Raw genomic sequence first — 26,098 nt, forward strand, 5'->3', positions numbered from 1 at the left:
AAACCCCAGGCAGTGGTGGTGCATGCCTTTAATTCCAGCACTTGGGAGGCAGAGGCAGGTGGATCTGTGAGTCTGTGGCCAGCCTGCTCTACACAGAGTGAGTTCTAGGACAGCCAGGGCTACACAGAAAAACCCTGTCTTGAAAACCAAAAAATAAATAAATAAATAAAAAATAAAATAAAAAAAGAGTCCAGCCTGCGATGAGGAGGTCGCTAAAGGAAACAAGGATGACTGCGGTGGCTGCGAGGCATGAGCTCCCGACTGTCCACGCACTTCTCTCAAAAGTCAGACAGCAGGTCAGAGCTCAGACGGAGGGAGAGTCGGTGTGGCTTCCGAAGGCCTAGGAAAAACCAGCACAGGACAGCTGTCTGTGTGAGCGTCTTTATCGATCAGGGAGGACCCAGGGCTACAGGGGGTAGTTCATTGACCAGAGAGGACTCGGGGCTACGGTGGGCAGTTCATCGGCCCGCAGCGTGAACATGGCTGAAGAGCTTGCTCCGTTCTCACCATTGTGGGGACAGTTGCTGCCCCTGGGTAGGCTTGGTGATGTGGGGGAAGATGCCAGGGACCTGTCCAGTCTACGGAGACATATGGGAGCTTTCCGAGCCAGGCTTAGGTAAGATGGTTCCAGAAATGGTTTACAAGGGTCTTTCCACACCCACCAGGTGACAATGGGAACAACCAAAATTATGGCTAGGTGCCACAAAGTCAGTTTGGGAAAAAAATTCTGGTTTATCCAAATAAAATATGATACTCCCCAACCCTCTTAGTAATCACAGTGATGGGGTGAGGGGCCTCTTCGATCACACGACTAAAAATCCAGTGGCCACACAGCCAGAGATCTGGCCACAGTGAGATACTTGGGGCAGAAGTAGACAAGGGGGTTCTGACACCCATTCTTTGGATGTCTCAGCACAAAAAGCATGTATCTGGGGTTCTACCACGCAGGAGGAGTGGGCATGATTAATCTGCTGGCAAATGAGTCTCCACTACACAGAATCACTCTGTCTTCTCAGTCCTGGACATCAAAGTAGTCGATCACGGGCTCCTTAGCTATCTTCTGTAAACTGCTGCTCCCAGGATTCCTGCAAAGCAAGCAGAGAGCCCTCAGTGTCTTCCTCTCTAGGAAAATAAACCTAAATCTTCAGAAAGCCCTGGATCAGCTGGGAAGACAGCAGGAACCCACGTCCCAGTGTGTGCTAAGTCAGCTAATAGCCTGGAGGTGTTCATTACATTACTATTTTTCTCTGCTCTAAGAAATTTCCATAATAAAGTTTTATATTGAAAACAATCAAGTAAAACAAACAAACAAAACAATCAAGCAAGGGGTAGAAAAAGATTCTATAATCTTTATAGCACCCCAGCATGCTAATGGCTCTCCATGGCTGTGTCTGAGTGGAAATGAATACAACTGTGGCTCCATGTTTTCCAAACAACTACCTACCAGTGACCTCAGCACCTAGGAGGTGGAGGCAGGAGTTATCCTTGGCTATAGTGGGTTTGAGACCAACCAGGGCTATACAGGACCCTGTCTCAAAAAACCAAACCTAATCCAAACATCAAATGACCATTGTCTATCCGGATGCACAGACCCTGCTGACTCGAGTCTAGGCTGCCCGGGGCTGAGGCTGTGCCTGTCCAGCCCACAGGAGCACCAATGATTGCGATCCTGACGATAACCTTGTAAACTACCCTGGTCACCTGTGTGAGCCTCTGTGCAGGAACCACTGTGGAGGCTCCCACTTCCAGGGCACTGTGTGGGAGGCCGTGGTGGAAGAGGGACCTGTGGGCTCCAGAGTAACTTTCAGCCATCTTCCCCGGCTCCAGGGGCGAGGCTGGGCACCTCTGGAGACAGGAAGAGGAAGAGGAGAAGATGGTTCTCCTCTGCTCAGCTGACAAAAATGCTGGGAAGATTCCTGCCTTTTTCTTTATATCAAAATAGCATTTTTATCATAAAGATCATTCAAACCCTAGAGACATAGGTAGAGCAAAATGTGAAAGCCAAGGCTGGAGGGATGGCTCAGAGTTAAGAGCACTACTGGCCGGTCTTGCAAAGGACTCAGGTTCAACTCCCAGCACCCACAAGGCAGTCACAGTCATCTGCAACTCCAGTTGCAGAAGATCCAACATGCTCTTCAGAACTCTGTGGGCACCAGACATGTATGTGGTGCACACATATATATGTAGGCAAACACATAAATTAAATAGAAATAAGTATTTTTTTTCAGTTTTTCTTTTTCTTTTCTTTTTTTTTTGAGACAGGGTTTCTCTGTGTAGCCTGGCTGTCTGTCCTGGAACTCACTCTGTAGACCAGCCAGGCTGGTTTTGAACTCAGAGATCTGCCTGCCTCTGCTTCCTGTGCTTGGGATTAAAGGCGTGTGCTACCACTGCCCAGCCTTTCAAATGATTTTATTTTCTCCCTTCAACAATAGTAAAATGACACTTATAGTAAATATATTATAGTAAAATGATAATGTTTTAACCAGTGGGGCTGTAAGCACAGGCTTACCCACCACCCTTACAAGCAAGGCAAATGCTGTGTCCTGAATTGGTCCTACCACGGAGCATCTGGTTATCCATTCCAAGTCACCCCTGGCCTGGCTTTATCTTTACTATGTTGTGCGGTTGCTTTACCAAATCTCATCCCGCACTTTAACTTCCCACAGCATTCATGTTTTTCACACAGGACGCATCTGACCTTTGCTCTGCTGTCGCTGCCTTTGGAGCCCTGAGCCTTCTTGTCTGCACCATCGCTCCCAAACGCTGCACCCCTTCCCCAGATCCACCCTTCCCCTTGGGCACTGTTGCTTAACCCTCCAAAACTAAATAAATCTCAAAGTGAAGTCTCTACTTGCCTCTGTCACTGCCAACTGTCACCCCCACACCACTTCGTCTGCTGTCACTGCATCCAGTTCTAAATTATCTGGAGTGGCAGAGAAATCCACTTACAGGCCAACACACGCTGCAGAAACTATTCCACAACTAGTCTCTCTCGCCTTTAACAGACATTTAACATTTATTTACTGTTATTAGTGTGTGAGTATGTGTGTGGAGGTCAGAGGACATCTCTGGAGTTCACTGCCTCCTTCCACCTTTATGTGGGCCCAGGATCCCAGTCAGGATTTCAGACTCACATAAGTCCCCTATCTGGTAAGCCATCTTGCTGGCCCAATTGACTATTCTCTTAAGGCTTTGCTGGCTTGAACAAATGTGTTCGAGGTCCCAGTCAAAACCTATGTGGACATTCACACTCTAAACACAAGTCCAAGGAGGCCAGCGATGGCAGATGGAGCCCCAACAGGTACCCGTCCTAGCTGCTCTGCCCACACAAGTTCTGCTGGGGAATAGCTGAAGAATCTTACTTGTCTGCCTGGTGTCGGTGATGAGCAATTGGCGGTGGAGGCCGCGTCTGAGTTTCCTTCTCAAGCACACTGGTCAGCGTGGTGGGAGGACAAATGGACTTCCCTCTGAGAGGAGTAAGCAGAGAGCTGAAGATCGGGGCTCACAAGCAGAAACAGCCTTGACTGTGCGGCACTGCTGCTGGCAAGCACACCCAGACACCACCTGTCTCAGGGTGGTCAACCTGCATTCAGTCTGTGCCTCCACCCACCCAGCAGGTGTCTGCCAGACCTGCTGCCCACCCCCTCCCATGCCACATCCACTTTCTATCACTGTGACGTTCTCTCAATAGCCCTAGGTTCAGATGGTGAGTCTAGGTCCGTCCTGTCTCACACTGCCACCTCCGTTTCCTCTGACAACGACACTGAGTCAGAGCCTAGCATTCTTTCTGTCTCTATCAAGCCAAGATTAGAGCTGGGAGGTCAGAGGGAGGAACAGCAGACAGAGCGGTGGAGAGGTGAGGAACAGGCCTTCTGCTCACACCCGCTCCACCTGCAGAAACGTCCCCTGTAGCTTCTGCAAAGGATCAGGGCAGCCCTGTGGAGTGAGGTGTGGGTTTTGCTCTCTGGCTTGGATCTTCAGGCAATGGTGAAAGACTGTTCTGGAGAAATGTACTTCCCTTCCGTTCCTCCAGGAGGAGGAGGAAGTAACAAAGGCACACAGAGACTGTGGGCGTCATGCCTGCCCTGCTGAAGAGCTCCCCCCGTGACAGCAAGGTCAACTCACCTGACTGCAGTGACCACGACATTGCGTTTTGGTTCACTGTCATAGCTCACGCTCTCCAGGCCATAGACTTGGGCCAGGTCATGGATGATGCGGCGGTGGTCTCTGTTCATGGGGGGGAAGCAGTGGCTTTTCTTATTACTCTTTCCCTGATTGGGAGAAGGAAACACTGATTAGCACCGTCCCCTCGAAACGGAAACGCTCACGACTAAGCCCTACCACCACCACAAGAGCATAGGCGATCAAGGTGACGGGATTTAACTTTACTTTTTCCTGTTTGAATCTTTATTATTGTTATTTTTTGTGGAGGTCAGATGATGACTTTAGGAGCTGGTTCTGTCCTTTCACTGTGGGTGCTGGAGATCAAACTTAGGTTGTCAGGTGTGTGTGTGTGTGTGTGTGTGTGTGTGTGTCAAGTGTTTTTACCATGAAGTAACCTCGTCAGCCCGCGACTAAATTTTTAGAGGTTCAGACTGCCTACTACTGTGTGTGTGAGCATGGTGGACACCACACTCCTTACAAGGGGAAGGCAGATGAGCAGGGACGAGCGGTGTGGAGGCCATGCTTCTCCCTGAGGGGCCCATAATCCAGGGGTGGTATTCCCGAGAAACGCCGAGACACACTGAGGACTTAAACAAGAAACCTAAACTTCCCACACAGCCCAGAACCGAGGGGCGGTATTCCTGAGAAACGCAGAGACACACTGAGGACTTAAAACAAGAAACCCAAACTTCCCACATAGTTTGTTTCCTCAAGCTGTTAAGTATGCAGATACAGGTGCCCAAACACAGAAATACATTTGCACAGGTTTCCTACACAGAAAAGGGACAAATTAAGTTTCCTCTTCAGGTTAGTATCCTGCTGGAAGGGGAACAGAGCGGGAAAGGAAGGAAATGGGAGTCCGGTGACAGCAGAGGGAACTGGAGCAGGACTGGCTGCTTCTTAACACATTACTTTTTTTTTTCTTTTAGAGACAGCATCTTACTGTGTAGCCCTGGCTACCCTGCTACCTGCTATAAGATCGGGCTGGCCTCGAACTCGCAGAGATCCACCTGTCTGTTTCCTAAGTGGTGGGATAAACGATGCCATCACCACACCGTTCACTCAATTACTTTTTCATGTAGGGTACCACTTTGACATCCCCAGCGGATCAGGGCCCACTTTCCTAAGTCCGCCCCCCCCCCATTTTCATCTTTAGCCTCCCCACAGGGGTTTCCGGCCCACCTTTGAGAAAATAGAATGTGCTCTCCTATCATAGGCAACCTTTCAGTCACCTGAGGGGCCTTGCATGCCTTCTAACCCAAGTATTTCTGTTGAGCCGCCTTCTTTTTTGTTTGTTTTTTGAGACAGGGTTCCCCTGTGTAGCCCTGGTTCCCCTGGAATTCACTCTGTAGATCAGGCTGGCCTCAAATTCACAGATCCGCTTGCCTCTGCCTCCAGAGTGTTGGTATTAAAGGTATGCGCCACCATATCTGGCCAAGGGTTATTTTTAATGTACACTTAATTTAACTGTAGATCTCTTTCCTATAATGATGAAAGTAATCCAGGTTTCCATGAATGTTATAACGGTTGAACATTGGGAATCTGCAACCTTTTCCTACAGCCCTCTAGGCTAACCATGCTTCTGGAACTTATTTATTAATATCTTTTTAACTCAAGCCTAAGAGAAATGCCCAGTCGGACGAGTCTGCCTACCTTATCCACAGCCTCCACGAGTGCTTCCATTTCCTTCTCAACGTCACTGACAAACTTCAAGTCTTTCCTAAAATGAGAAAGCAGCAGTTAGCTCCAGCTGTTCTTGCTCTTCCAGGAGCATCTCCCACTCACCTTCTCCTCCAGGGAGAGCGAGGACGAGGCTGGTGGAAACATGCAGGGGTGAGGACCTGCCAGGTCACAGAGACCACGGCACAACAGCAAAGAAAGAAGCAGGCGGAAAGGAGGAGAAACAGCCACCAGAGAGCCAGAAATGGAACCGCTACTGTCCCAGAGAAGGACCTCGTGATTGCGAGAGAGGGCTGAGTTGGCTCAGACACCTATGCGGCCCTGGGAAGGCCTAGACTCCTGCCATGGGGACCACCCCTCAAGCACAAGTTCAGTTCTTCAAGGGGCCAGCTAAACAACACATGTTAACGTCATCTGGCACAGTAACGGAAGAACGCATACTAAGTACCGTCTTTAATACTAATCAGAATGCTCATAAGCCACAGCTAGGGAAGTGGATACCAGTTACATACCTGGCGTCATCTTTCAAACTGTCACTGAACTTTGATGCTGCAGAACGAACATTGAAAGGATCAGAATCGTCACTGATGTCAAACGCCTCTGCCAACCTCCTGAAAATGACCGAGAAAGAAGCCAGTGTAAAGGAGAGAGGAGAGGGAAAATATAAAGTATTTCTCTCTTTTTTTAATTTATAAGTGATTTGTTTCAAGATTCCCTAGGGATGCTTGAATCCAAAACATTCGGGTTTGAGGGGGATGGGGGTTGCATGTGCACATGTGTGTATGTGGAGGGCAGAGGTCAACCTTGGGTGTGGTCCTCAGATGCTGTACACCTTGGTTTTGAGATAGGACCTCTCACTGGGACCTGGGTCTTGGCCAAGCTAGCCACCTAGCCCCAAAGACCCTGCCTCTACCCCCTCAGCACTGAGCTAACAAGCATGTGACCCACACCTGGCTTTTTACAGGAGTGCTGGGAAGCAAACCTGGACCACACGTTTGTACGGACAGCACTTTCTGACTGAGCTATCTTCCAAACACCCCACTTTTCGTTTTGTTTTATTAATTTATTTATTTTTGAAGCATGGTCTCATGTAGGCCAGGCTGGCCTCAAAATACCTACGTAACCAAGGGTGACTGCGAGCCTGCCTACCTGAGACCACCATACAGGCTCATGGGGTGCCGGGATCAAACCAGGGCCGCTTGTATGCTAGGCAAGCATTCTATCAGCTGAGCTACACCCCTGGGCTCATACCCCTTTGTTTTTTGTTTTCTATACATACAAACCTATAATAAAGTTTAATCTATAGTTTGGTGAAGTGAGAGATAGACATCAGCTTACCATAGACCATAGTAAACTCAGATATGTTCTTATGTAAGTCAAGAACGCTCACCCCTTTCTACTGCAGAAATCATCCCTGATACATGCTATTTTTTGAGACAGGGTCTCATGTATTCCAGGCTGACCTCAAACTCATTAAGAGCCAAGAATGTAGAATATGAGTTATATGAGTGTTCTGCCTGCATGTACGCCTAGAGACAGAAGAGGGCACCAGATCTCTCTTGTCCTTCTGTCTCCGCTCGCCTCCCATGCTAGAGTTACATGTGTGTGTCGTCATGCTAGAGTTACATGTGTGTGTCATCATGCTAGAGTTACATGTGTGTCATCATGCTAGCTCTTACTTGGGTGCTAGGGATCAGAACTCAGGGCTTTGTGCTCGTGTGGTAAATATTTTATAGACTGAGCTATCTTAGCTCCTTATATTTCTACATGTTTCAGAGCCTCTTATCTCTGCTGGGATCAGGAAGTTAGCCAGTCACAAAATAAGCATGTTGTGGCATGTGAAATTTACACCACACCCAAAACCACACAGCTCATGTTTCTGAACACGCTGACATTGCCCGAGTGGTTTAATGTCTTAGACAATTCAACTGTGATGAGCACACTCCTCTGCTGACAGCAGTGGAGACCCAGCAAAGGGCCGGGTGATGAAGGGCCGGCTCCCCTGATTAGCCGCACAGGGCTCAAGAAGCAACAAGCTTTGAAACCACTTACTTTCTCCTTTCCAGAGCAGAGCATTCCTCGTCACACTGCAACCTTGATAAACAAATGAGACAGACAGTCAGGCCCAGGTTCACAGCTCCCAGCCAGTAAGACCCCAGGTAGACCTTGTGAGGACGCAGCAGCCTCGCTTACGGCCTGCGGCAGTTAGGAGGCTTCACTAGCACCCCGAGATGGCTAAAGGGGAGATGAACAGGCCTGCAGAACCAAGATCCAAAGTGGGAACTCTATCTAGAAGGGGAAATGGGGACCAATCTGAAGCCCACGAAGGGCGGCTTGGCTCCACTGTGAGGACTGCTGCTTTCTCTATTAGCTAACTGAAGTGAGCCTGGAAAACCTAGTTTGGTCTTTGCTGTGTCCCGGGCAGGACTCGCTGTGTTGGTCCCAACACCCCAGTCTGTGGAGGAGTGAGACAGGTGAATCCTGTAGAAACCGAGGAGCTGGAGAAAGAAGGCAACCCTTCCAAAGTTACCTGGCTTGCTGGACTTCCTTCTTGGTAATGAACTTGCTGATCTCCACTGAATCTCCCAGCTGCATGTCCATTATTTTAGAGGCCATAGAAATAGCAGCTATTCTGAAATATAAAAAGAAAGAAGAGGCACTGCAGTGTTATAAGAACCTCCCCATGCTAGGGACACAGAGCTTCCTTCAAAGGTCATCAACCACAAGGTAATCCGTGTGACCCCGGAAGTTCATCTGTTATTACATGTTTACTGTAGCACTACATGTAAACTACTGACATGTTTATGGTACATGTCCTCAGCTGGGTTCTAAGCAGCTACACAGAAAGAGACTTTCTATCTCCAGAACTTCCAGGCCAATACCCAATACTCTCTTCAAACAGCCAATCAGGCCAGACGCTTGGCTCACGTCTTTAATCCCGACCCTTGGGAGGCAGAGGCTGGTAGAGCCCTGTGAGTTTGAGGTCAGCCTGATCTACACAGTGAGTTCAGGCCAGCCAGGGCTACAAAGTAAAATCTAGTCTCAAAAAAGAAAAACCATCAAACAAAACCAACAAATAGCCAACTAGATATCTATGCAAGTCTGTAGTCAGAGAACATGGCACACCTTCACATCTAGTTAAGAGATATACACAGCCAACCATTGTTTAACACTCCACCGCTATACAGGTCTCTGTACCACCACACGGGGTCAGTACTTTAGGGGGCTCTAAGGAATCTACCAGAACAACAGGAACAACAGGAACCCAAAGCTGGAAACGAGACACAGAGCACTTTAGCTGTGGCACTAACAACAACAACAACAACAACAACAACAACAACACCTTACCTAACTTCAAGACATCGTCCTTTCTCTCTCACGGTGTAATTAGATGAAAAGGGGAAGAAAGAGTGGGGAAGGAGGAAGCAGAGTATTGCTTTTATAAATTAAAGGCAGGAAAAGGTACTTAAATTTTTATTTTATTTTTTAAAATTTTTTTGAGACAGGATTTCTCTCCGTAGTCCCGGCTGTCCTGGAACTAACTCTGTAGACCAGGCTGGCTTCAAACTCACAAAGATCCACCTGCCTCTGCTGGGATTAAAGGCGTGAGTCACTACTGCCCGGCAGCACTTAAATATTTTTTAAAAAATTTTAGCACTGGGGGCTTGAGAGATGGCTCAGAGGTTAAGAGCACTGACTGCTCTTCCAGTGGTCCTGAGTTAAATTCCCAGCAACCACATGATGGCTCACAACCATCTGTAATGAGATCTGGTGCCCTCTTCTGGTGTGTGGGCATACATGGAAGCAGACTGTTGTACACATAATAAATAAATAAATCTTTAAAATTTTTTTTATCATCGTATATACACGATGTGTGTGTGTTAGTGGGCACATAGGCCATGATGATGCACATGTGGAGGTCAGAGGACAATGGGTAGATTGTTCTCGTTTTCCTCCTTTAAGGTGTGTGCCTCCAGGGATGGAACTCGGGTTGCCAGGTTTGCATTAGCCTTTACCTACCGGGCCAGCCCAAAAAACACTTTAAAGCTCCTCGGATAAATTGGAATAATCTTTTTTCTAAAGATTTTTAAATTTTACTTAATTACTGTGTGTGTGTGTGTGTGTGTGTGTGTGTGTGTGTGTGTGTCTGCGCGCGCGTGCGGGCATGTGTGCCAAGTGTTTATGTGGGTGTCTGAAGAGCCCATAGACAGCATTGGATTTCCTGACACTGGAGTCATAGGCAGTTTATGAGCTGATCAGACGATCAGCAGGCTGGGATCCAGACTTAGGTTCTCCGGAAGTTAACTGCTGTGCCACCTCTCCAGCACTAGATGTAAAATTCTACTTTAAAAGTTTTCTAGGGCACTGGCAAGATGGTTCAACAGGTAACAAGTGCTTACAGCCAGGACTGACAATCTCATTTTGATCCCTGGAACCCACACAGCAGAGGGAGCGAACCAACTCTCCTAAGATGTCCTTTTACTTCCACGTATGCACTGTGTCATGTGTATATACACACATGTACATGCACACAGATAATAAATGCAAAACTTTACAGAGAACAAAAACAGCTCACAAGCAACAGCAAACACCGCCAAGTGCCTACGGCTGGAGCTACAGCTCAGCGGCAGAGCATTTACCAACTTAGGATGTGCAGGACCCAAGGTTCAGTCTCCAGCGCTGGAGAAGAAATGACTCCCATTTAACCGGACCCAGCAATTCGAGGACAGCTGCAGCACTCACCTGTGATAGGTGCCGGACGCTTCCGAGCAGATCACCATTTCTTTTCTTCTCCCACATTCACACTGTAACTCTACCTGAAATATCAGTGAGCGTGGTGTGACTCTTCCCACAAGAGAACGGTGGGGAACTCGGGCAGGCTTCACTGCTAAAGCCCTTCCCTAATAACACCAGATGGCGACCAGCCGGCTTCTCTAACCACCACCCATGTGGACGGGAGGCACAGCAATGGACGTGCTAGGAGGCACATGTCCTGTCAGAACGCCTGTCTGGAAAGGACCTCTCTTATTACCAGCTGAAAGGGCAAACCTAGAGTGAAGCTTGTAACACTGAATCCAGGGTACACACTTGACAAAGGCTCAACCAAGGTCCAGATGACCCCTGCTTTCTTCGGGATGGCCCTTCCTGACTCCTCAACCAAATCAAATCTCCCACTTACCTTCCATGCAGGTATAATTACTCCTCTATGACACCAGAGTCCTAATCACCTGAGACATCACTTAGCTATTATCTGTCTGTCCTATCTTATTGTAAGGGACCACCTATCTCTCATTCGGGTATAGCGCCAGCACTTCACATAGTATCATGCAGACTGCACGATTTCTCTCAGTGCACAGACAGGGGCCACTGCATGTCAAGTCTGGACTCACTAGTAGATGAGTCAACTTACCTTGGCTTTACAAGCTGTCACAGGGCAGGGTGAACTGGGGTGGCAGGGTGCCATACATGGGTGGCCACAGCTAGCTCTGGGGGTGGTACAGGGCTGTTTGCAGGCCTCGTCCACAAGACATTCTCCTTTGTGACAGAGTCTTTGACATTTGTGCATCCCGCAGGGTAGCATGGCACTGCAGGGTAATCCGCAAGAGATATCAACCAGATGACAGGGGATGTTGCTTCGTAGCTAGGAGAGAGAGAAGCAGCCAGGTTCTCATCTTTGTGTGTGTTCAGGTTGAAGCTTTACTCCTAGAATACTTGTCTTTACCTTTTCTTTTTGGCAGCACTGAGGCTGAATTGGGAGCCTCGTGCATGCTCGGCAAATACTGACGCATGAGCTATGTTTACACTCTTCAGAAAATGAGCAGTGGGCTTGTTTTGACATGTATTAATTCAGTGTGTGTGTGCCACAGCATCCATGTGGAAGTCAGGGAACAGTTTGTAGGAGCTGGTTCTCCAGCTCCCAGCATGTGGGTCCCAGGGACTAAACTCAGGTCATCAGACTTGGTGGCAGGTGCCTTTACCTGCTGAATCATGTGGCTGGCCCTGTTTAAGAATTTTTGAGACAGGATCTTCAATAGCCCAGACTGACCTCAAATTATGCAGTCACAGGTGACCTTGGATTCCTGATTATAGGATTCTATGTATGTGCCATAGTGTCTGGCTTAAATAAATTAAAAAAAAAACCTTTTTTTTTTTTTTTTTTTTGAGGCAGGGTCTTACTATATAGATGAAGTTGGAGTCAAAGCACAGAGATCTACCTGCTTCTTCTTTCTGAGTACTCAATTCAAGCTGGGTACCACCACACACAGTCATGAATATTAAAAACAAAAACCTAAAAAAAAATCTCCTTGAACTGAAAACAGATTTTTGTTTGTTGTTAAGACAGAGTTTCTCTGTATTACAACTCTGGCTGTCCTGGAACTTGCTCTGTAGACCAGGCTGGCCTCAAACTCAGGGATCTACTTGCCTCTGCCTCCAGGGTTGGGATTAAAGGTGTGCACCTCCACTGCCTGGCAACAGTTAAAGATTTTCAAAGTCCAAGTGTCCAAGTGCGTAGGAAAGAAAAACAAAAGGGAACTTTAAGGATAAGGTCATGGCACTAGCCACCTGTGACCCAGCAAACTTCTTAAACCATGATGGTGGTACATGTGTACTGTCCTAGCGCTCCAGAGGCTGAGGGAGCATCCCACCTTTCCCTTCCTCCCCCAGAATCCCTATGGCAAATGAGGATGAGATGATACTGTCACCAGTCTCCTAAGTCTGAGTGTTAGACTGAGATCGCCTTGGCACCATTGCAGAGGGCTGTACTGTGGTTAAAGTCAACTATTCCATCATATCTGCCAGCTGATGTCTCAGAATCAGGTAATCTTGTCATAAAGAATGACAAGCAAGGACTGGTCAGTTGGCTCAGTGGGTAAAAGCACATGCTGCTAAGAACAATGAACTGAATTCAATTCCCAGGACCCATACAGGAGTAAAGAACCAACTCCTGCAGCTGGAACCTGACCTCCATGCAAAACCGTGGCACACAGCTTTCTCCCCATCACCCCGCCTCTCTCACACACACACAAATGATTTTTTAAAAATGAAGAGGCAATAGGAACTCTCAATTCATTTTATTTCTTGAGAACCTGCCTGCTTCTAGGCCTCCCATTGCTGGATAGACATGCTACAAACTTACTGCCAGGAGTTCAAAGATTTTGTTTTTTTAAGACAAGGTCCTGGAACTCTCTCTGGAGACAAGGTTGACCTCAAACTCAGAGATCTGCCGGCCTCTGACGCCCAAGTGCTGGGATTAAAGGTGTGCACCATCACTGCCTGGTTGAAACAGGGTCTATGTGGTACAGGCTGGCTTTGAACTCTTGATTCTCTTGCTTCCACTTCCCCAAGTGCTGGGACTATAGGTGTGTGCTATGCTCAACTTCAAGGTTACTTTTATGTATTCACTCAAATTCCTTCAAGAGCTGTTGAAATTTGGAAACAATTTTCATTCCAGTAACACATGACTTTTTATTGTGACATGGAGTCTTGCTGTGCAACCCAGGCTAGCCTCGATCCGTCTTCCTTCCTTTCATTCATCCTTTCTAATGCTGAGATCACAAGCGTTTGCTACAACATCAGACTCCAATAGCACCATTTGAAGAGGCCTCCAGATCTAGAACATACATGCTCCCAATTGCTTTGGAATTAGGGACACATCCTGTGTATTTCTGTGTCTTACTTGACTTGCTGGCACCTTACTGTCCTTTCTAGTGTCATTTCATCTTGAGTAACTTTGGCAGATCTAAGCCCCTAGGACTCTGCATTCTTCACATTATGGAACTTAACAACTGTCTGTTTCTGTCGGCTGACGCATCCCTGAATAGTGGATCCACAAGGGCAGGGGTGTGTCAGTCTTAACTTGAATCGCCCCATACCTAGTCTAGTACCCGGCACAGAGTAGGTATTCAGCTATTACTTACTGAATAAAGATAACACATGAACATTTTACAGCAGATAAGCTGACAGAGGAAGTAAGACCGACAGACTGAATATGTGGCACATGCCTGTAATCCCAGCACCTAGGAGATAGAGTCAGGAGGATCAGGAGTTCAAGAGGTTTGGAGAGGTGGCAAGTTCGAGACCAATTTGAGCTATACAAAATCCTGCCTCAAAGCAACCACAAAAATGATATAAAGAGAAGAAACATGAAGGGTTATGACTTGAACCACCACAAGAAATAAGTACAGGAAAAATATGTCATTTAAAGATAAAAGAATATTGAAAACATGTTACAGATATCAAGAGTTATGTTATAAAGTAACAAGAGCAGGCCACAAAATGTATCATCTCGGGAGCAGGAGAAACATGAATCACATATCCCTGGCTATACAACAAAATGTTAAAGAACATTTCTTTCCCTGGCTAGGGATACAGCTCAGTCACAGGACTCTTGTCATTTCTGTTGCTGTGATAAAATAGCCTGACAAAAAGAAGCATAGAGGAGGAAAGGGTTTATTTGTCTTACAATTCCAGGTTACAGTTCATTATTGCATTTAAGTCAAGGCAGGAAGTCCAGCAGCTAGTCCTGTCCACACTCAAGGGGAGAGAAATGAACACATCATATTGCTTGCTTGCTGCTCAGCTTGATTTCTCCATTCATAGAGTTTAGGATTTTTTGCCTAAGAAATGGTGCCTCTCACAGTGGGCTGTGTCTTCCCACATCAATTAGCAATCAAGATAATCCCCCATAGACACACCCACAGGCCAAATCTGATCTAAGTAACTTCTCATTAAGACCCTCTTCCTGGGTGATTCTAGGTTGTGTCAAATTAACAGTTAAATCAGCACAATCCACCCCTTGTCAAGTTAGCACACAAACATGTCACTTTGAACAATAACTTTACATTTCTTGTCCTCAAATCTCATGGCAATATCTTAATATAAAATATAGTACAACTCCAAAAAAAGCCCCCCAAAGTCTTCAAAAATTCCAACACTTCAAAAGTCCAAAGTCTCTTTAAAAGTCCAAAGTTTCTTAAATGTGAGCTCCTGAAAGATAAAAAACAAGTTACACACTTAAACATTCTTATTCCAAAAGGGAAGAACTAGAACTAGGGCATAAAAGCAGCTACAACCAAAGCAAAACCCAAATCCTGCAGCTCAATGTCCAACAAGGGGGCCTCAATCATAATGTAATCTTCCAGACTCCAGAGGGCTCGGGCAGCCTTACTGCTTCAATTCTGACATCCACAGGGCACACAGCTTCTCTCGTAGCCTGGATCCATCCACATCAGCAGCGATCCTTGGTGGACATTCTGAAGTCCTGGCATTTCCAATACTGTGGGGTCTCCATTGCAACTGAGGCTTCACCTTCTTCACCAACTGCCTTTCAGGGACTCTTTGTAGGGACTTGGACCCTGACAAGTGGTCCTGGTGTCTGGCTTCAGCTGCTCTCCATGACCCCTTTGTGCCTTCAAAACCATTACCATGTGGTAACTCCTACAATGTTAAGTTCTGCAGTCTTGAGATGTAGCCTAGCCCCTGGGCAACAGTTAGGTTCGCTTCTTTGTGCTGACCCCAAGGGAATGCTAGGACGCACAGAAAGCTCTGCCCCACTGCTGCTGATCTCTCATCAATCATGGCTTTTCTTCAGCCCCAGCCTGATCACCACACACGAATGATTAGCCAACAGTTCCTGAAAAGCCCAATTCCTGATAATGTCCTCGCTCCCCCTGAAACCCTAAGGATCAGCTCTCGAAGGCACACACGTCTTCTAAGCTCCTACTAGAACGACCTATTTAGCTGTGTCAACAGGATTCAATCGCTTATGCAGCCCACTTCTAGAATCTTCTATATTCTTCCCCCAAAACCAACATGGCCAGGTTTACCAGAGCAACAACCTCATCACCAATTCTGGATCTAGTTTCATTTTATGTTGCTGTGACAGAACAGCCTGAAAAAGCCCGTTGGTAGGAAATAGTTTGTTTGGCTTAAAATTTCAGGCTACAGTTCATTACTGAAGGGAAGTTAGGGCAGGAACTCAGCAGCTCGTCACAGCACATCCACCATCACAGAAGCGGGGTGCGGCTTGTGTGCTGCTCGGCCTGATCTCTCCACTATTTCATGGTTCAGGTCCCCGTGACTAAGGAACTGTGATTTCCACAGTGGACTGGGTTCATATCAATTATCAACTGATAATCCTCCAAAGACATACCCACAGGCTAACCTGGTCTAAATTCTCACTAAAACTCTCTCCTCTGATCCAACTGGGTTATATTAAGTTGTGTTATTTAAAACTAACCAATATACCCAACTGGTGTAAAACCCTTGGTTTAATCTGCAACACAACAAAAGAAGTGTTTTTGTACCAGAACAGTATTTTCTCAGCTATCTGTAATATCTGTGCATTAAAAAGTTCTAACTTGGGGCTGGAGAGATGGCTCAGAGCTTAGGAACACTGGCTGATCTTTCAGAGGGCCCAGAAACCACATGGTGGCTCACAACCGTCTATAATGAGATTTGGTGCCCCATGTCCGGCATGCAGACATACATGCAGGTGGAATATTGTACATAATAAATAAAATAATTTAAAAAAACATTATAATATTTTTTTTTGTGTGTGAATGTATGTGATCACATATGTGCCAACTGTTGTGTGGAGGTCAGAGGACAATTTGAGAAAGCTGGGTCTTTTCTAACATGTGACCCAGGATTAAACTCAGGCTGCCAGGCTTGATAAGCATCTTTATCCATTAAACCATCTTGTTGGCTCCTAAATATACACTGATACTTAAAATTTTATTTATTTATTTACTTGCGTACGTGTTTTGCCTGCATGTATGAATGCATGCCTTATGCCCTCCGGTCAGAAGAGGACACAGGAGTCCTTAGAACTGGGAGTGTCAGATGGTTGTGAGTTGTCACGTGGGTGCTGGGAACTAAACCCAAGTCCTCTGGAGATCAGCAAGTGCTCCTAACAGCTGAATCATCTCTCTAGCCGCATTTATTTATATATTTAAAATGCACTGTTTAAGAATTTTATACAACCCAGTGGTAGAATTGCACACTTTTAGTGCCAGCACTTGGGAGGCAGAGGCAGGTGAATCTCTGAGTTTGAGGCCAGCCTGCTCTATAGAGCAAGTTCGGGACAGCCAGGGACACACACAGCATGTGCTCTCATGGTCAACTCTGCTACATTTCATGGTTATAATCAAATTTTAAAATGATAGATCAGGGTTAGAGAGATGGCTCAGCAGTTAAGAGCACTGGTTGCTCTTCTAGAGAACCCAGGTTTGAGTCCCAGCAACTGCATGGCAGTTTACAACCCCATCTGTGACTGTAGTTCCAGGGGATCTGATGTCCTCTCTTCTGGCCTCCACGGACACCAGGCACACACATAGTACACAGACATATATGCAGGCAAAACACTCATATACATGAAATAAAATCAATTTCAAAAATTTATTTTACTGCATTATTACTGTGTGTGTGCATACAAGTGTGCTCTGGCATCCATGTGAAGGTCAGAGGTCAGCTTTATGCAGTCAGTTTTCTCCTTCCACCTTTTATGTAAGGTTAAAGGAATTAAACTCAGACTGTCAGCTGTGTTACGGTGTCTTTAAGATGAGCTATGTTGCCAACCCCTGATACACTTTATTATATGGAATTTTTGAAACAAAAGTGAGAAAGGTGATAACAGAAAGCTTCTGCTTCTTAGACTATGTTTATTTTGAGAAATGAGACATGAGAAATGCTTTCTCATGTTGAGAAATGTTTAAGTAACTAAGCATACATTTCTGATGGAACTATGGACACCTAGGAGAGAGCAGACTTACCTCATGCTTGCCCATGCACCACTTCTGAGTTAGGAAGGTACAGGGGGGACACTTCTCCTCACTATGACAAGAATGATACACTGCAAAAACAGAAACAAAACTTTAGAAATAATGTCTAAATAAGGTCACAAATACTATAAACATGCTATAAATGTTTTAGATCCCAGAGTTAGGAATTATTCTAAATGATCATGAGGAAGTAGAAACATAACTGGCTTTATATCTGAGTACTGGAAAATGAGCATCTGGGGCTTAGCAGTTAAAGTTTCTACTCTTCCAGAAGACTCAAATCTGGGCTCCAGCACCCATGCCGGTGGGTCACAACCGGCTGTAACTGGCTCTAGAGGACTAAATGTCCTCTTCTTGCCTATGCTGGCACCCATACATGCAACAATCTCTCTCTCTCTCTCTCTCTCACACACACACACACACACACACACCACACACACACCCACATCTTTAAAAAAGAAAGATGAGTGGGAATGAGAAAAAAAGTTAAGGGAGACAGCCACTTGGTCTGGCCGTGCTTCTGTGTGAACCGTAACTTATGTCCCGACAGCTGTCATTTATTCTGTGTGAAATGCTTCTGCTGTGGGCTGCACAGATGGCACAACTCCTAGCACCCACATGGTGGCTCACAACCATTTGTGACCAGTTCCAGGGAATCAGATGCCTTCTTCTGGCCTCCAGTCACCAGACAGGCAAGTAGGCAAAATACCCACCCGTACAAAATAATTTTTTAATGATCTAAATGCTTCTATTGATTACTTTCAGCGCCACAGATTAAGTAAGTACCCTGTCTAAGCTTCCTATAATCCCTCATGTGTTCTAGGTCTCCAACACAAGGCTCGCAGCCTTGTTACCTGGCCGAACTGCATGTATGGGTATGTGACCACTATTCTCTAACTCTAAGGAACACAGGACTCTAGTAATGAGAAATTTTTTTTTTTCATTCTCTGAAGTTCCCTCTGACCAACACCATGCTGGATATTCAAAAGACACTCAAGAAAATGAAAATGAATGCTAAACAAAAGCAGGTAAAAACACCACAATGTATAAGTTTTAAAGGTCTTACTAAGAATACTACCCAGCAGGATTTGGACATCATCTGTAATTCCAGGAACCTAGTAGAAAAGAGGGGCTGGGTAGGAACTGGCCTGGACACTTCATGCTGGTATGACGAAGAAAGGAATTTACAAACCATGCTGGGAAGATCATCTAAGTTTCCCAAAAAAGAGTTTTCTACTTCATGATAAATTTGTTTAGTTCTGTTTTACTGTATTAAATTAAAAAACTGAGAGCCAGCCATCTAATTTTAATTCAAATCACATGGCTAGACCTCATGTAGGTGTCAGATCCGGGGCCCTGAGTTATTTTGTGGGGTTAGTGTGAAACAATGAGCTGTTGCTTATCAGTTCCTCTGAGATCGGAACAGTCCACCATCCACAGAAGCTCCTGAAGCCAGAGGCTAAACTAACTCAGAATAGTTTCAGGAAGTTCTGGAAACTGACCAGATTCACTAGGTCCCTTGGTCCTTCCCTCCTTCTCGGAGTCAAAAAAAAAAAAAAAAAAAAAAGAAAAAAAAAGAAAGAAAAGAAAAAAAAAAAAAAGCCAGCAGAGGGTTGCTCCCAGACAAGCCAAGCTGCAAAGACCCCGAGACCTGACTAGCTGCCTAAAGGAAGCGTAGTCGAGCCGAGGCACCAGGAAAGGACACTCTCCAATATGTTGAGCCTCCCACAGGTTGTGCAGAGTGCTCTAGGTTCCCAGTTTTGTGAATGTCACCTGTGCTGGGGTACGCTGTCACTGAGTTCTTTCTGCTCCTAAGTAACCCCTCATCCATATTCCTGTAAGTAACACCAATAAAACTCACTGGTTCACCAAGACGGACTTAGGTGGTGTCTGTACTTTGGTCTGTTGTGGGCTCCCTATCTGGAGGAATGGACTTAAGCTTTGTAACTCCTCAGGAAGTCTGATCACACATCAGTTAGCAACTAGGCTGAGCAGACAAGGCAAACGTGATGTGATGTCATGTGGTTTTGGCTTGGTATTTATAGCAGTTTATCAGAGAAAAACTGAAAACAACGTAAATATCCAACAACATAAAACGGGACGAGAAAAATAGTGGCCTATCCATGTAACATAGCAGTTCTTGAACGACAGGTTGTGACTGTTGGAGGTCAACCAACCTTTTCACAGGGTTGCCTAAGACCATTGGAAAACAGATACTACATTACGATTCATAACAGTAGCAAAATTACAGTTATGAAGTCATAATGAAGTAATTTTATGGTTGGAGGTCACAACAACATGAGGAACTATATTAAAAGGGTCATAGCACTAGGGAGGTTGAGAAACCATTGATGTAACAGGTCACTCCACTGTTATAAAGTTCAATGTTGTAGGGCTGGAGAGATGGCTCAGGGGTTAAGAGCACTGACTACTCTTCCAGAGGTCCTGAGTTCAATTCCCGACAACCACATGGTGGCCCACAACCATCTATGATGAGATATGGTGCCCTCTTCTGGCCTGCAGGGAGAACACTGTATTTTATATAAGTAAATAAATCTTTAAAAATAAAAATCAATGTTGTCGACTCCCAACATCTACAATGGTGATAGGGAAGTTCAGCCAATCACATTCTGTTTTTGGGGCGTGCTGCCCTCAGGCTAAAGCCTGCCTATAAACCTAACAAGCTCTGCTAGCTCTCTTTTTCGCCTGGCTCCTGCGCCTGGACGGATCGTTTGAATTCTGGTGTAAGCTGTTGTAAGTCTTACTTCTGTTTATTAAAGCTGTATATTATGTATTAAGATAGTCTGGGGATTTTTCATTACCAATCACCCTGCGGCATCACAATGGAAGCTTAAAACCACCTGTCACTCCAGCTGAAGAGGATCCAACACCCTCTTCTTTAGTGAACATTGCATACAATTGGTACATATACAGACAGACATACACACATGTAAAACATACACACACATAAGAACAAAACTTAAAAGTCTATATTGGGGGCAAGACAGCTCAGTGGATGAAGATGCTTCACCAAGTTGGACTTGGTGGTGTCTGTACTTTGGTCTGTTGTGGGCTCCCTATCAGGAAAGTGGACCTTCCCAACAAACTGCAAATTATTTTTGGGACTTAAATGGTAGAAAGAGAGAACCAATTCTGTCAGGCTGTCCTCTGACTTCCACCTGTGCTATGGCACATGTATGCCCATACTAGTGTACACATGCATATTCATGTGCATATATACACACAAATAAAAATGTGAGAAAATACAAATTAGTATTATTTTGTGAGATATGGGGCTATATGCTTGTAACCTCAACACTCAGGACACTGAGGCAGAAGGATCAAGAATTTGAGGTCAACCTGATAAGACACAGCAAGTTGGAGGTCAGGCTGGCTACAAACTAAGACTATCTCAACCCCTCAGAAAACACCCCAACAGGGCTTGAGAGATAGCTCAGAGGTTAAGAGCACTGGCTGCTCTTCCTGAGGTCCTGAGTTCAATTCCAAGCAACCACATGGTGGCTCTTATACCATCTGTAGTGAGATCTGGTGCCCTCTTCTGCTGTGCAGGTACTCTTAAACATAAAATAATTAAATAAATCTTAAAAAAAAAAGAAAAAGAAAACACCCCAACAACAAACTATACTGTAAAAAAATTAAATAACAAAAACAAGCAAGTTTAAAAATCATTGTATTCAGTAGGACCTCTGTTCGTCTAAAAGGCAAACACACACACACAAATATATATGTAACATATGTATGCACATAGACAGATATATAATTCTAAGAAGGTGACATAATGAAAGGCTAGGGAAATGGTTCAGTGGAGCAGAGTTCAGTTCTCCGGACTCTAATAGGCAGCTCACAACCACCTATAACTCTAGCTCCAGAGGATCTGACACCACTTCTGGCCTCTGCATTCATGTACATACTCATAGACATACACACAATTAAAAATAAATCTTTTAAAAAAGTGCTATAGTAGGTGATTTAATATCAATCTTTTGACTTCAAGTTTTAAACTAATTTATTTTTATGTGGTGTTTCACCTGCATGTGCGCCTGTGTGAGGGTGCCAGACTCCCTGGAATTGGAGTTTTAGACAGTTATGAGTTGCCAGATGGGTACTAGGCATTGAACCCAGGTCCTCTGGAAGAACAGCCAATGTTCTTAAGTGGTGAGACAACTCTCAAGCCCAAATTTTTTTAAATTTAATTTTACTTAAGAAACAAATTGCTTCTCTAGCAAAAACCAAATTCAAGATTTTTAAAAAATCATATTTACTTATTTTTTTGCTGTGTGAATGTGTGCTCATGTGCATGCACCATGGCACGTTTCGGAGCTGGCTCTCACCACAGGGACAAGGAACAAGCTCAGGTCACAGGCTTGGAAGTAAGCACCTGCACCTGCTGGGCTTTAACTAAAGGATTCTAATTCTGTAAAAAGTCCAATTTTGAAATATGTACAAAAAGTTGAGGCAACAAAGGGAGAGAAGTCTGAAAAACAAACTGGGGTTTCTTCCAAACTTTGGGATGTGTCTGACAGCTGGAGAACTGAAGAAGTGAGCGTGTTGAAGAAGCGGCTTAGATGACAGAGTAAGATACACCCTCACAGAAGCAGGGGAGCAACGGCAGCTACCCTAACTCAGAAGGTCCGAGTCCTCTACACAGCCACACAGCCACAGGCTAAACCACAGGCTGCGAGCAGGCTGTGAAGGGTGGCAACATGATGTGACTCACCTGGATGGTCACATTCATGGACTCTGGCACAGGTCTGGGTACACTCAGGAGGCCGAGTTCCACAGGGGACTGGTGGGTAGATCACAGAGGCGCCACAGTGGCAGGTTAATTCATCAAAACCTGAGGGCACAGATGAGAGAAAATAAGCCTTCCTGAGTTTGGGATATAATAATATGCACAGATAGGTATATTTAATTTTGTCATTTATTTGGCCCCCTGCCTAGTTCTGGGGGTTGAACTTGGGGTTTTGTACTTACACACCTGCTTTCTTCTCGTACTGCCCTGCTGTCTCCTGTACTGTCATTATAGGAATGTCTGGCTAAGAATAACTACAAAGTCTCAACACGTTTGAAGGCTTATTTCAATAACTCTTATTAATCCAAGCAAACCACCTGCTCAAAATATGTCAGGAAACTTTTATTTTGTTTTTGAGACAGGGTTTCACTATGTAGTTCTAGCTACATGTAGTCCCAGAACTCACTATGTGGACCAGGCTAGCCTCAAACTGACAGAGATCTGCTCGCCTCTGCCTCTAAGTGGCACTACAGCCAGCTCCAGAAACCCTTTAAGTACACGGTGAAGGCACTCACTGGTTTGCCAGCAGGTCTGACAGTTCCCTCGATGACAAGGTTCTTCACACCGATGAAGGCCACAACGGAGCTTTCGCCCACAAATCAAAGGACACTTGTGCTCCTTGTCCTAAGAGGAGAGATTTCTATTTGTTCATGATTCTTCTCCATTTTACAAACAAAATAAAAACAAGGCTGCACATATTATGAACGGAAGAAGGGGAAGACAGGAATGACAGGAGATTAGTCATGAGCAGACACTTATTGTAGCTGGATGCTGTGTGGATGAGCTCTGCTGTGCTGCCTCGCTGCTTCCATTTGAACTTTCTGATAGAACAATCTTTAGATTTCCAAACACTGACTCATCCACCTTGGTATAGAACACAAGACCATCACTCTTTTCTTTGTCAAGACAAGGGTTTTTACATGTGTGTTAGGTACACGTGTGTGGGAATGAGGAGGCCAGAGGCCAGCCTCAGGTCTCATCCTCAGAACACTCTCATCTCCTTTGAGATAAGGTCTCTCATTCACTTGGGATTCATCAATGGGCTCGAACAGCTCGCCAGCAAGCTCCAGGGACTCATTCTCCTACCTGTCTCCCAAGCACTAGGAATCAAGCATTTTCTTTTTTACAGTGTTAAATAAGCATACCCACTTCTCTTCAACAGATGTTAAATTAATTTAAAAAATTAAAAAAAAAATAGCAAAGACAGTGAAAAATGTTGGGTAGTACAATAACCCCTGTGGTTTCTCCAGTAAGGGCTGTTTTCTCTACCCCTTTGTCTAGGAGGAGTGTATCAGCAAAGTCTTGCTTCATCAGACTCAGCCTTCTTGGTCCTCCAGTATGCCCAGCATTTTTAAACAGTGCTGGGATTCAAACGAAAGTCCTCATGCTTGTAAGGTAAGCACTTTACTAACTTAACTATCTCCATAGCTGCAAAATATAAATTTTTAAAGATTGTGTCATGTGTTGTGGTGCATGCCTTTAATAGCAGCACTTGGGAAGCAGAAGCAGAGGTAGGCAGATTTCTCTGTGAGTTAAAGGCCAGTTTTCGCCTGCATAGTATGTTCTGGACCTGCTAGGCTACATAGTGAGATCGTCTCAAAAAAAAAAAAAGGAACTTTGCAGTATGCAAGCATAGATACATGAATAACATATATACATATATAGTTACACTAACTTGTTATTGTTCTCCCTTGTTTGTGTATATATATTGCTTTACTTATAAGTATTATACAGCATCTCATTACATATATATGTATACTATATGTATACACATATAGATTAACACAATACCAATGTCAGGTAGAGGACCTACAATTAACTCTACAGAAACAATTATTTTAAATAAATGAAACTTGTGCCTTTAAAAAAAAATGCCATAGTCAGCCACACATGATGTCTTTACACCAGTAATCTCAGCACTAGGAAAGCAGAGGCAAGAGAATCCATCCTAAGTTCAAGGCCAACCTAGTCTATAAGGCAATGTCTAGGCCAGCTAGGGCAATATATGAAGAACCTGTATTTAAAAAGAAACAAAACCCAGGATACTTATTTTGGCCGCTGATATGACCCACTATGCTGGGACAACACATTTCCAAAGGACCATTCTAAAGTTATCTTGGGAGCTGGAGAGATGGCTCAACAGGTAAAGCATTTACTGCTTTTGCAGGAGACCCATGCCAAGTAGCTCCAACTGCCTGTAATTTCAGTTCCAGAGGGGATCTGATACTAACCTTTAGCTTCTGTAGGCATTTGCACTCACATATACAAACCCCATACTGACCAAAACAGACACCCACTGCACCAAAACTTAAAAAACAACAACAACAACAAAAAAATCAAAAGAAAAAAATAAAAGGAAATCTCAAAAAGCAAAACTAAAGCTTCTTAGGATTGGGGTCAGATGAGGCCTTCTACACATCCTCTTCCCTGTGCAGTGGGTGCCACTAAAAGCCTAAAAAGGCTGTCTGCTGAGATCACGTGGGGACTAGGAGAAACTCTGCTGTTTAGCTTGACTTCTAAATCTGGGTCACATTCTAGAGGGTTGAGGCTTTCAGACAAATGGAATCTGATTACACCAACCAATGCTAAGTCCACTTACCACACAGCATATCTCGTTACATTTATGCCGGCCACATAATCGTTTCTTGTTACACCGCTTGTCACACATAAATGTAGCATCTGTTACAGCCAATTAAAGAAAAAAACATACAAAAGATGTGAACATTCATTCAACATACCTATGAGTGACTGTAGGCTGAAGAAATACATAAGTAATAAAGTAAATAAATTACTGATGAAATGCTTTTAAAATTTTATTTCCGCCTGTCAAAACCAAACAAACCAAAGCTGATTAATACATGGTATGGGTAAGAATGGAGAGAAAAGGTACACTCATTCTTCATAGATACATACATGTCTAACAAAAATTCAAATGGGCCCTAGAGATTCACTCGGTGGTAGGGTGTGTTTAGAGTCTGCTGAAGGCCAAGTGGTCTCTAGCACCACATACAAAGAAGAAAAGATGGAGTGTAATTCCATGTTTTATATATACTTTTGAAAGTAACTAGAGAATTAGGTTAGCTCAGTGTGAGAGGCCCTGGGTTCAATCCTCACCAAAAAGAAGGGGGAGGGGCAGGACATCTAAGGCGTATACAAAAGGCAAAAAATATAAATTGGACTCAACAACAACAAAAAACTTTTGTATATGAAATTAAAGGACACCATAAAGAAATGGCAACTCATACAGTGGAAACGTATTTGTAAATCACACACCTCAAAAGCATCTACGATCCATCCATTCTACAATGTTATGCCAGCTGTAACACTTTTGTCACTGCGTAGGCCTGGTAGGCTAGAACCTGCACAAACCAAGTGTGGTGGTGCACAGCTGTGGTCCCAGGACTCAGAAGCTAGAGGTAGGAGGCTCAGAAGTTAAAGGTTATCTTTAGTTGCACAGTGAGCCCCAGAATAGTCCTGGATATGGTCTCAAAAACCAGTATTGGGTGTTGTGGGTTTACATGTACAATTACAGCACTCAAACAAGAGGCTGAGACAAGAGGACCTGCATAAGTTTAAGGCTAGCCTGAGTTACAAATAATGAGCTGCAGGGTAGCCTAGGCTACAAAGTGAGACCCTGTCTCAAAAATAAGTAAAATGA

The 26,098-nt window shown here is 44.8% G+C and overlaps 1 protein-coding gene and 1 non-coding gene across 3 annotated transcripts in view; both read right to left on the minus strand.

Moving 5' to 3' along the window:
- Positions 1 to 367: 367 nt before the first annotated feature.
- The window catches only part of Nfx1 (nuclear transcription factor, X-box binding 1), a 60,050-nt gene continuing 34,319 nt past the window's right edge, over positions 368 to 26,098 (minus strand). Inside the window, exons 12-24 of one of the 2 annotated variants that reach the window (XM_048419754.3) lie at positions 25,040 to 25,119; positions 22,956 to 23,064; positions 22,366 to 22,485; positions 17,619 to 17,698; positions 11,255 to 11,485; positions 10,588 to 10,661; positions 8,375 to 8,476; positions 7,897 to 7,938; positions 6,357 to 6,455; positions 5,818 to 5,884; positions 4,126 to 4,271; positions 3,363 to 3,467; positions 368 to 1,085 (exon numbers count right to left, since the gene is read on the minus strand). In XM_048419754.3, the coding sequence (XP_048275711.2) occupies positions 1,013 to 1,085; positions 3,363 to 3,467; positions 4,126 to 4,271; positions 5,818 to 5,884; positions 6,357 to 6,455; positions 7,897 to 7,938; positions 8,375 to 8,476; positions 10,588 to 10,661; positions 11,255 to 11,485; positions 17,619 to 17,698; positions 22,366 to 22,485; positions 22,956 to 23,064; positions 25,040 to 25,119 (1,328 nt within the window). In that variant the 3' untranslated portion in view covers positions 368 to 1,012. Of the gene's footprint in view, positions 1,086 to 3,362; positions 3,468 to 4,125; positions 4,272 to 5,817; positions 5,885 to 6,356; positions 6,456 to 7,896; positions 7,939 to 8,374; positions 8,477 to 10,587; positions 10,662 to 11,254; positions 11,486 to 14,279; positions 14,833 to 17,618; positions 17,699 to 22,365; positions 22,486 to 22,955; positions 23,065 to 25,039; positions 25,120 to 26,098 lie in introns of those variants that run through there. The other variant, XM_048419755.3, reaches the window with a different exon arrangement.
- Positions 23,652 to 23,778, minus strand: LOC125391453 (small Cajal body-specific RNA 4). Its single transcript, XR_007229139.1, has one exon.

The sequence above is a fragment of the Myodes glareolus genome, chromosome 16 (assembly GCF_982192425.1).
Source record: "Myodes glareolus chromosome 16, mMyoGla1.1, whole genome shotgun sequence".
In the NCBI taxonomy this organism is placed as follows: Eukaryota; Metazoa; Chordata; class Mammalia; order Rodentia; family Cricetidae; genus Myodes; species Myodes glareolus.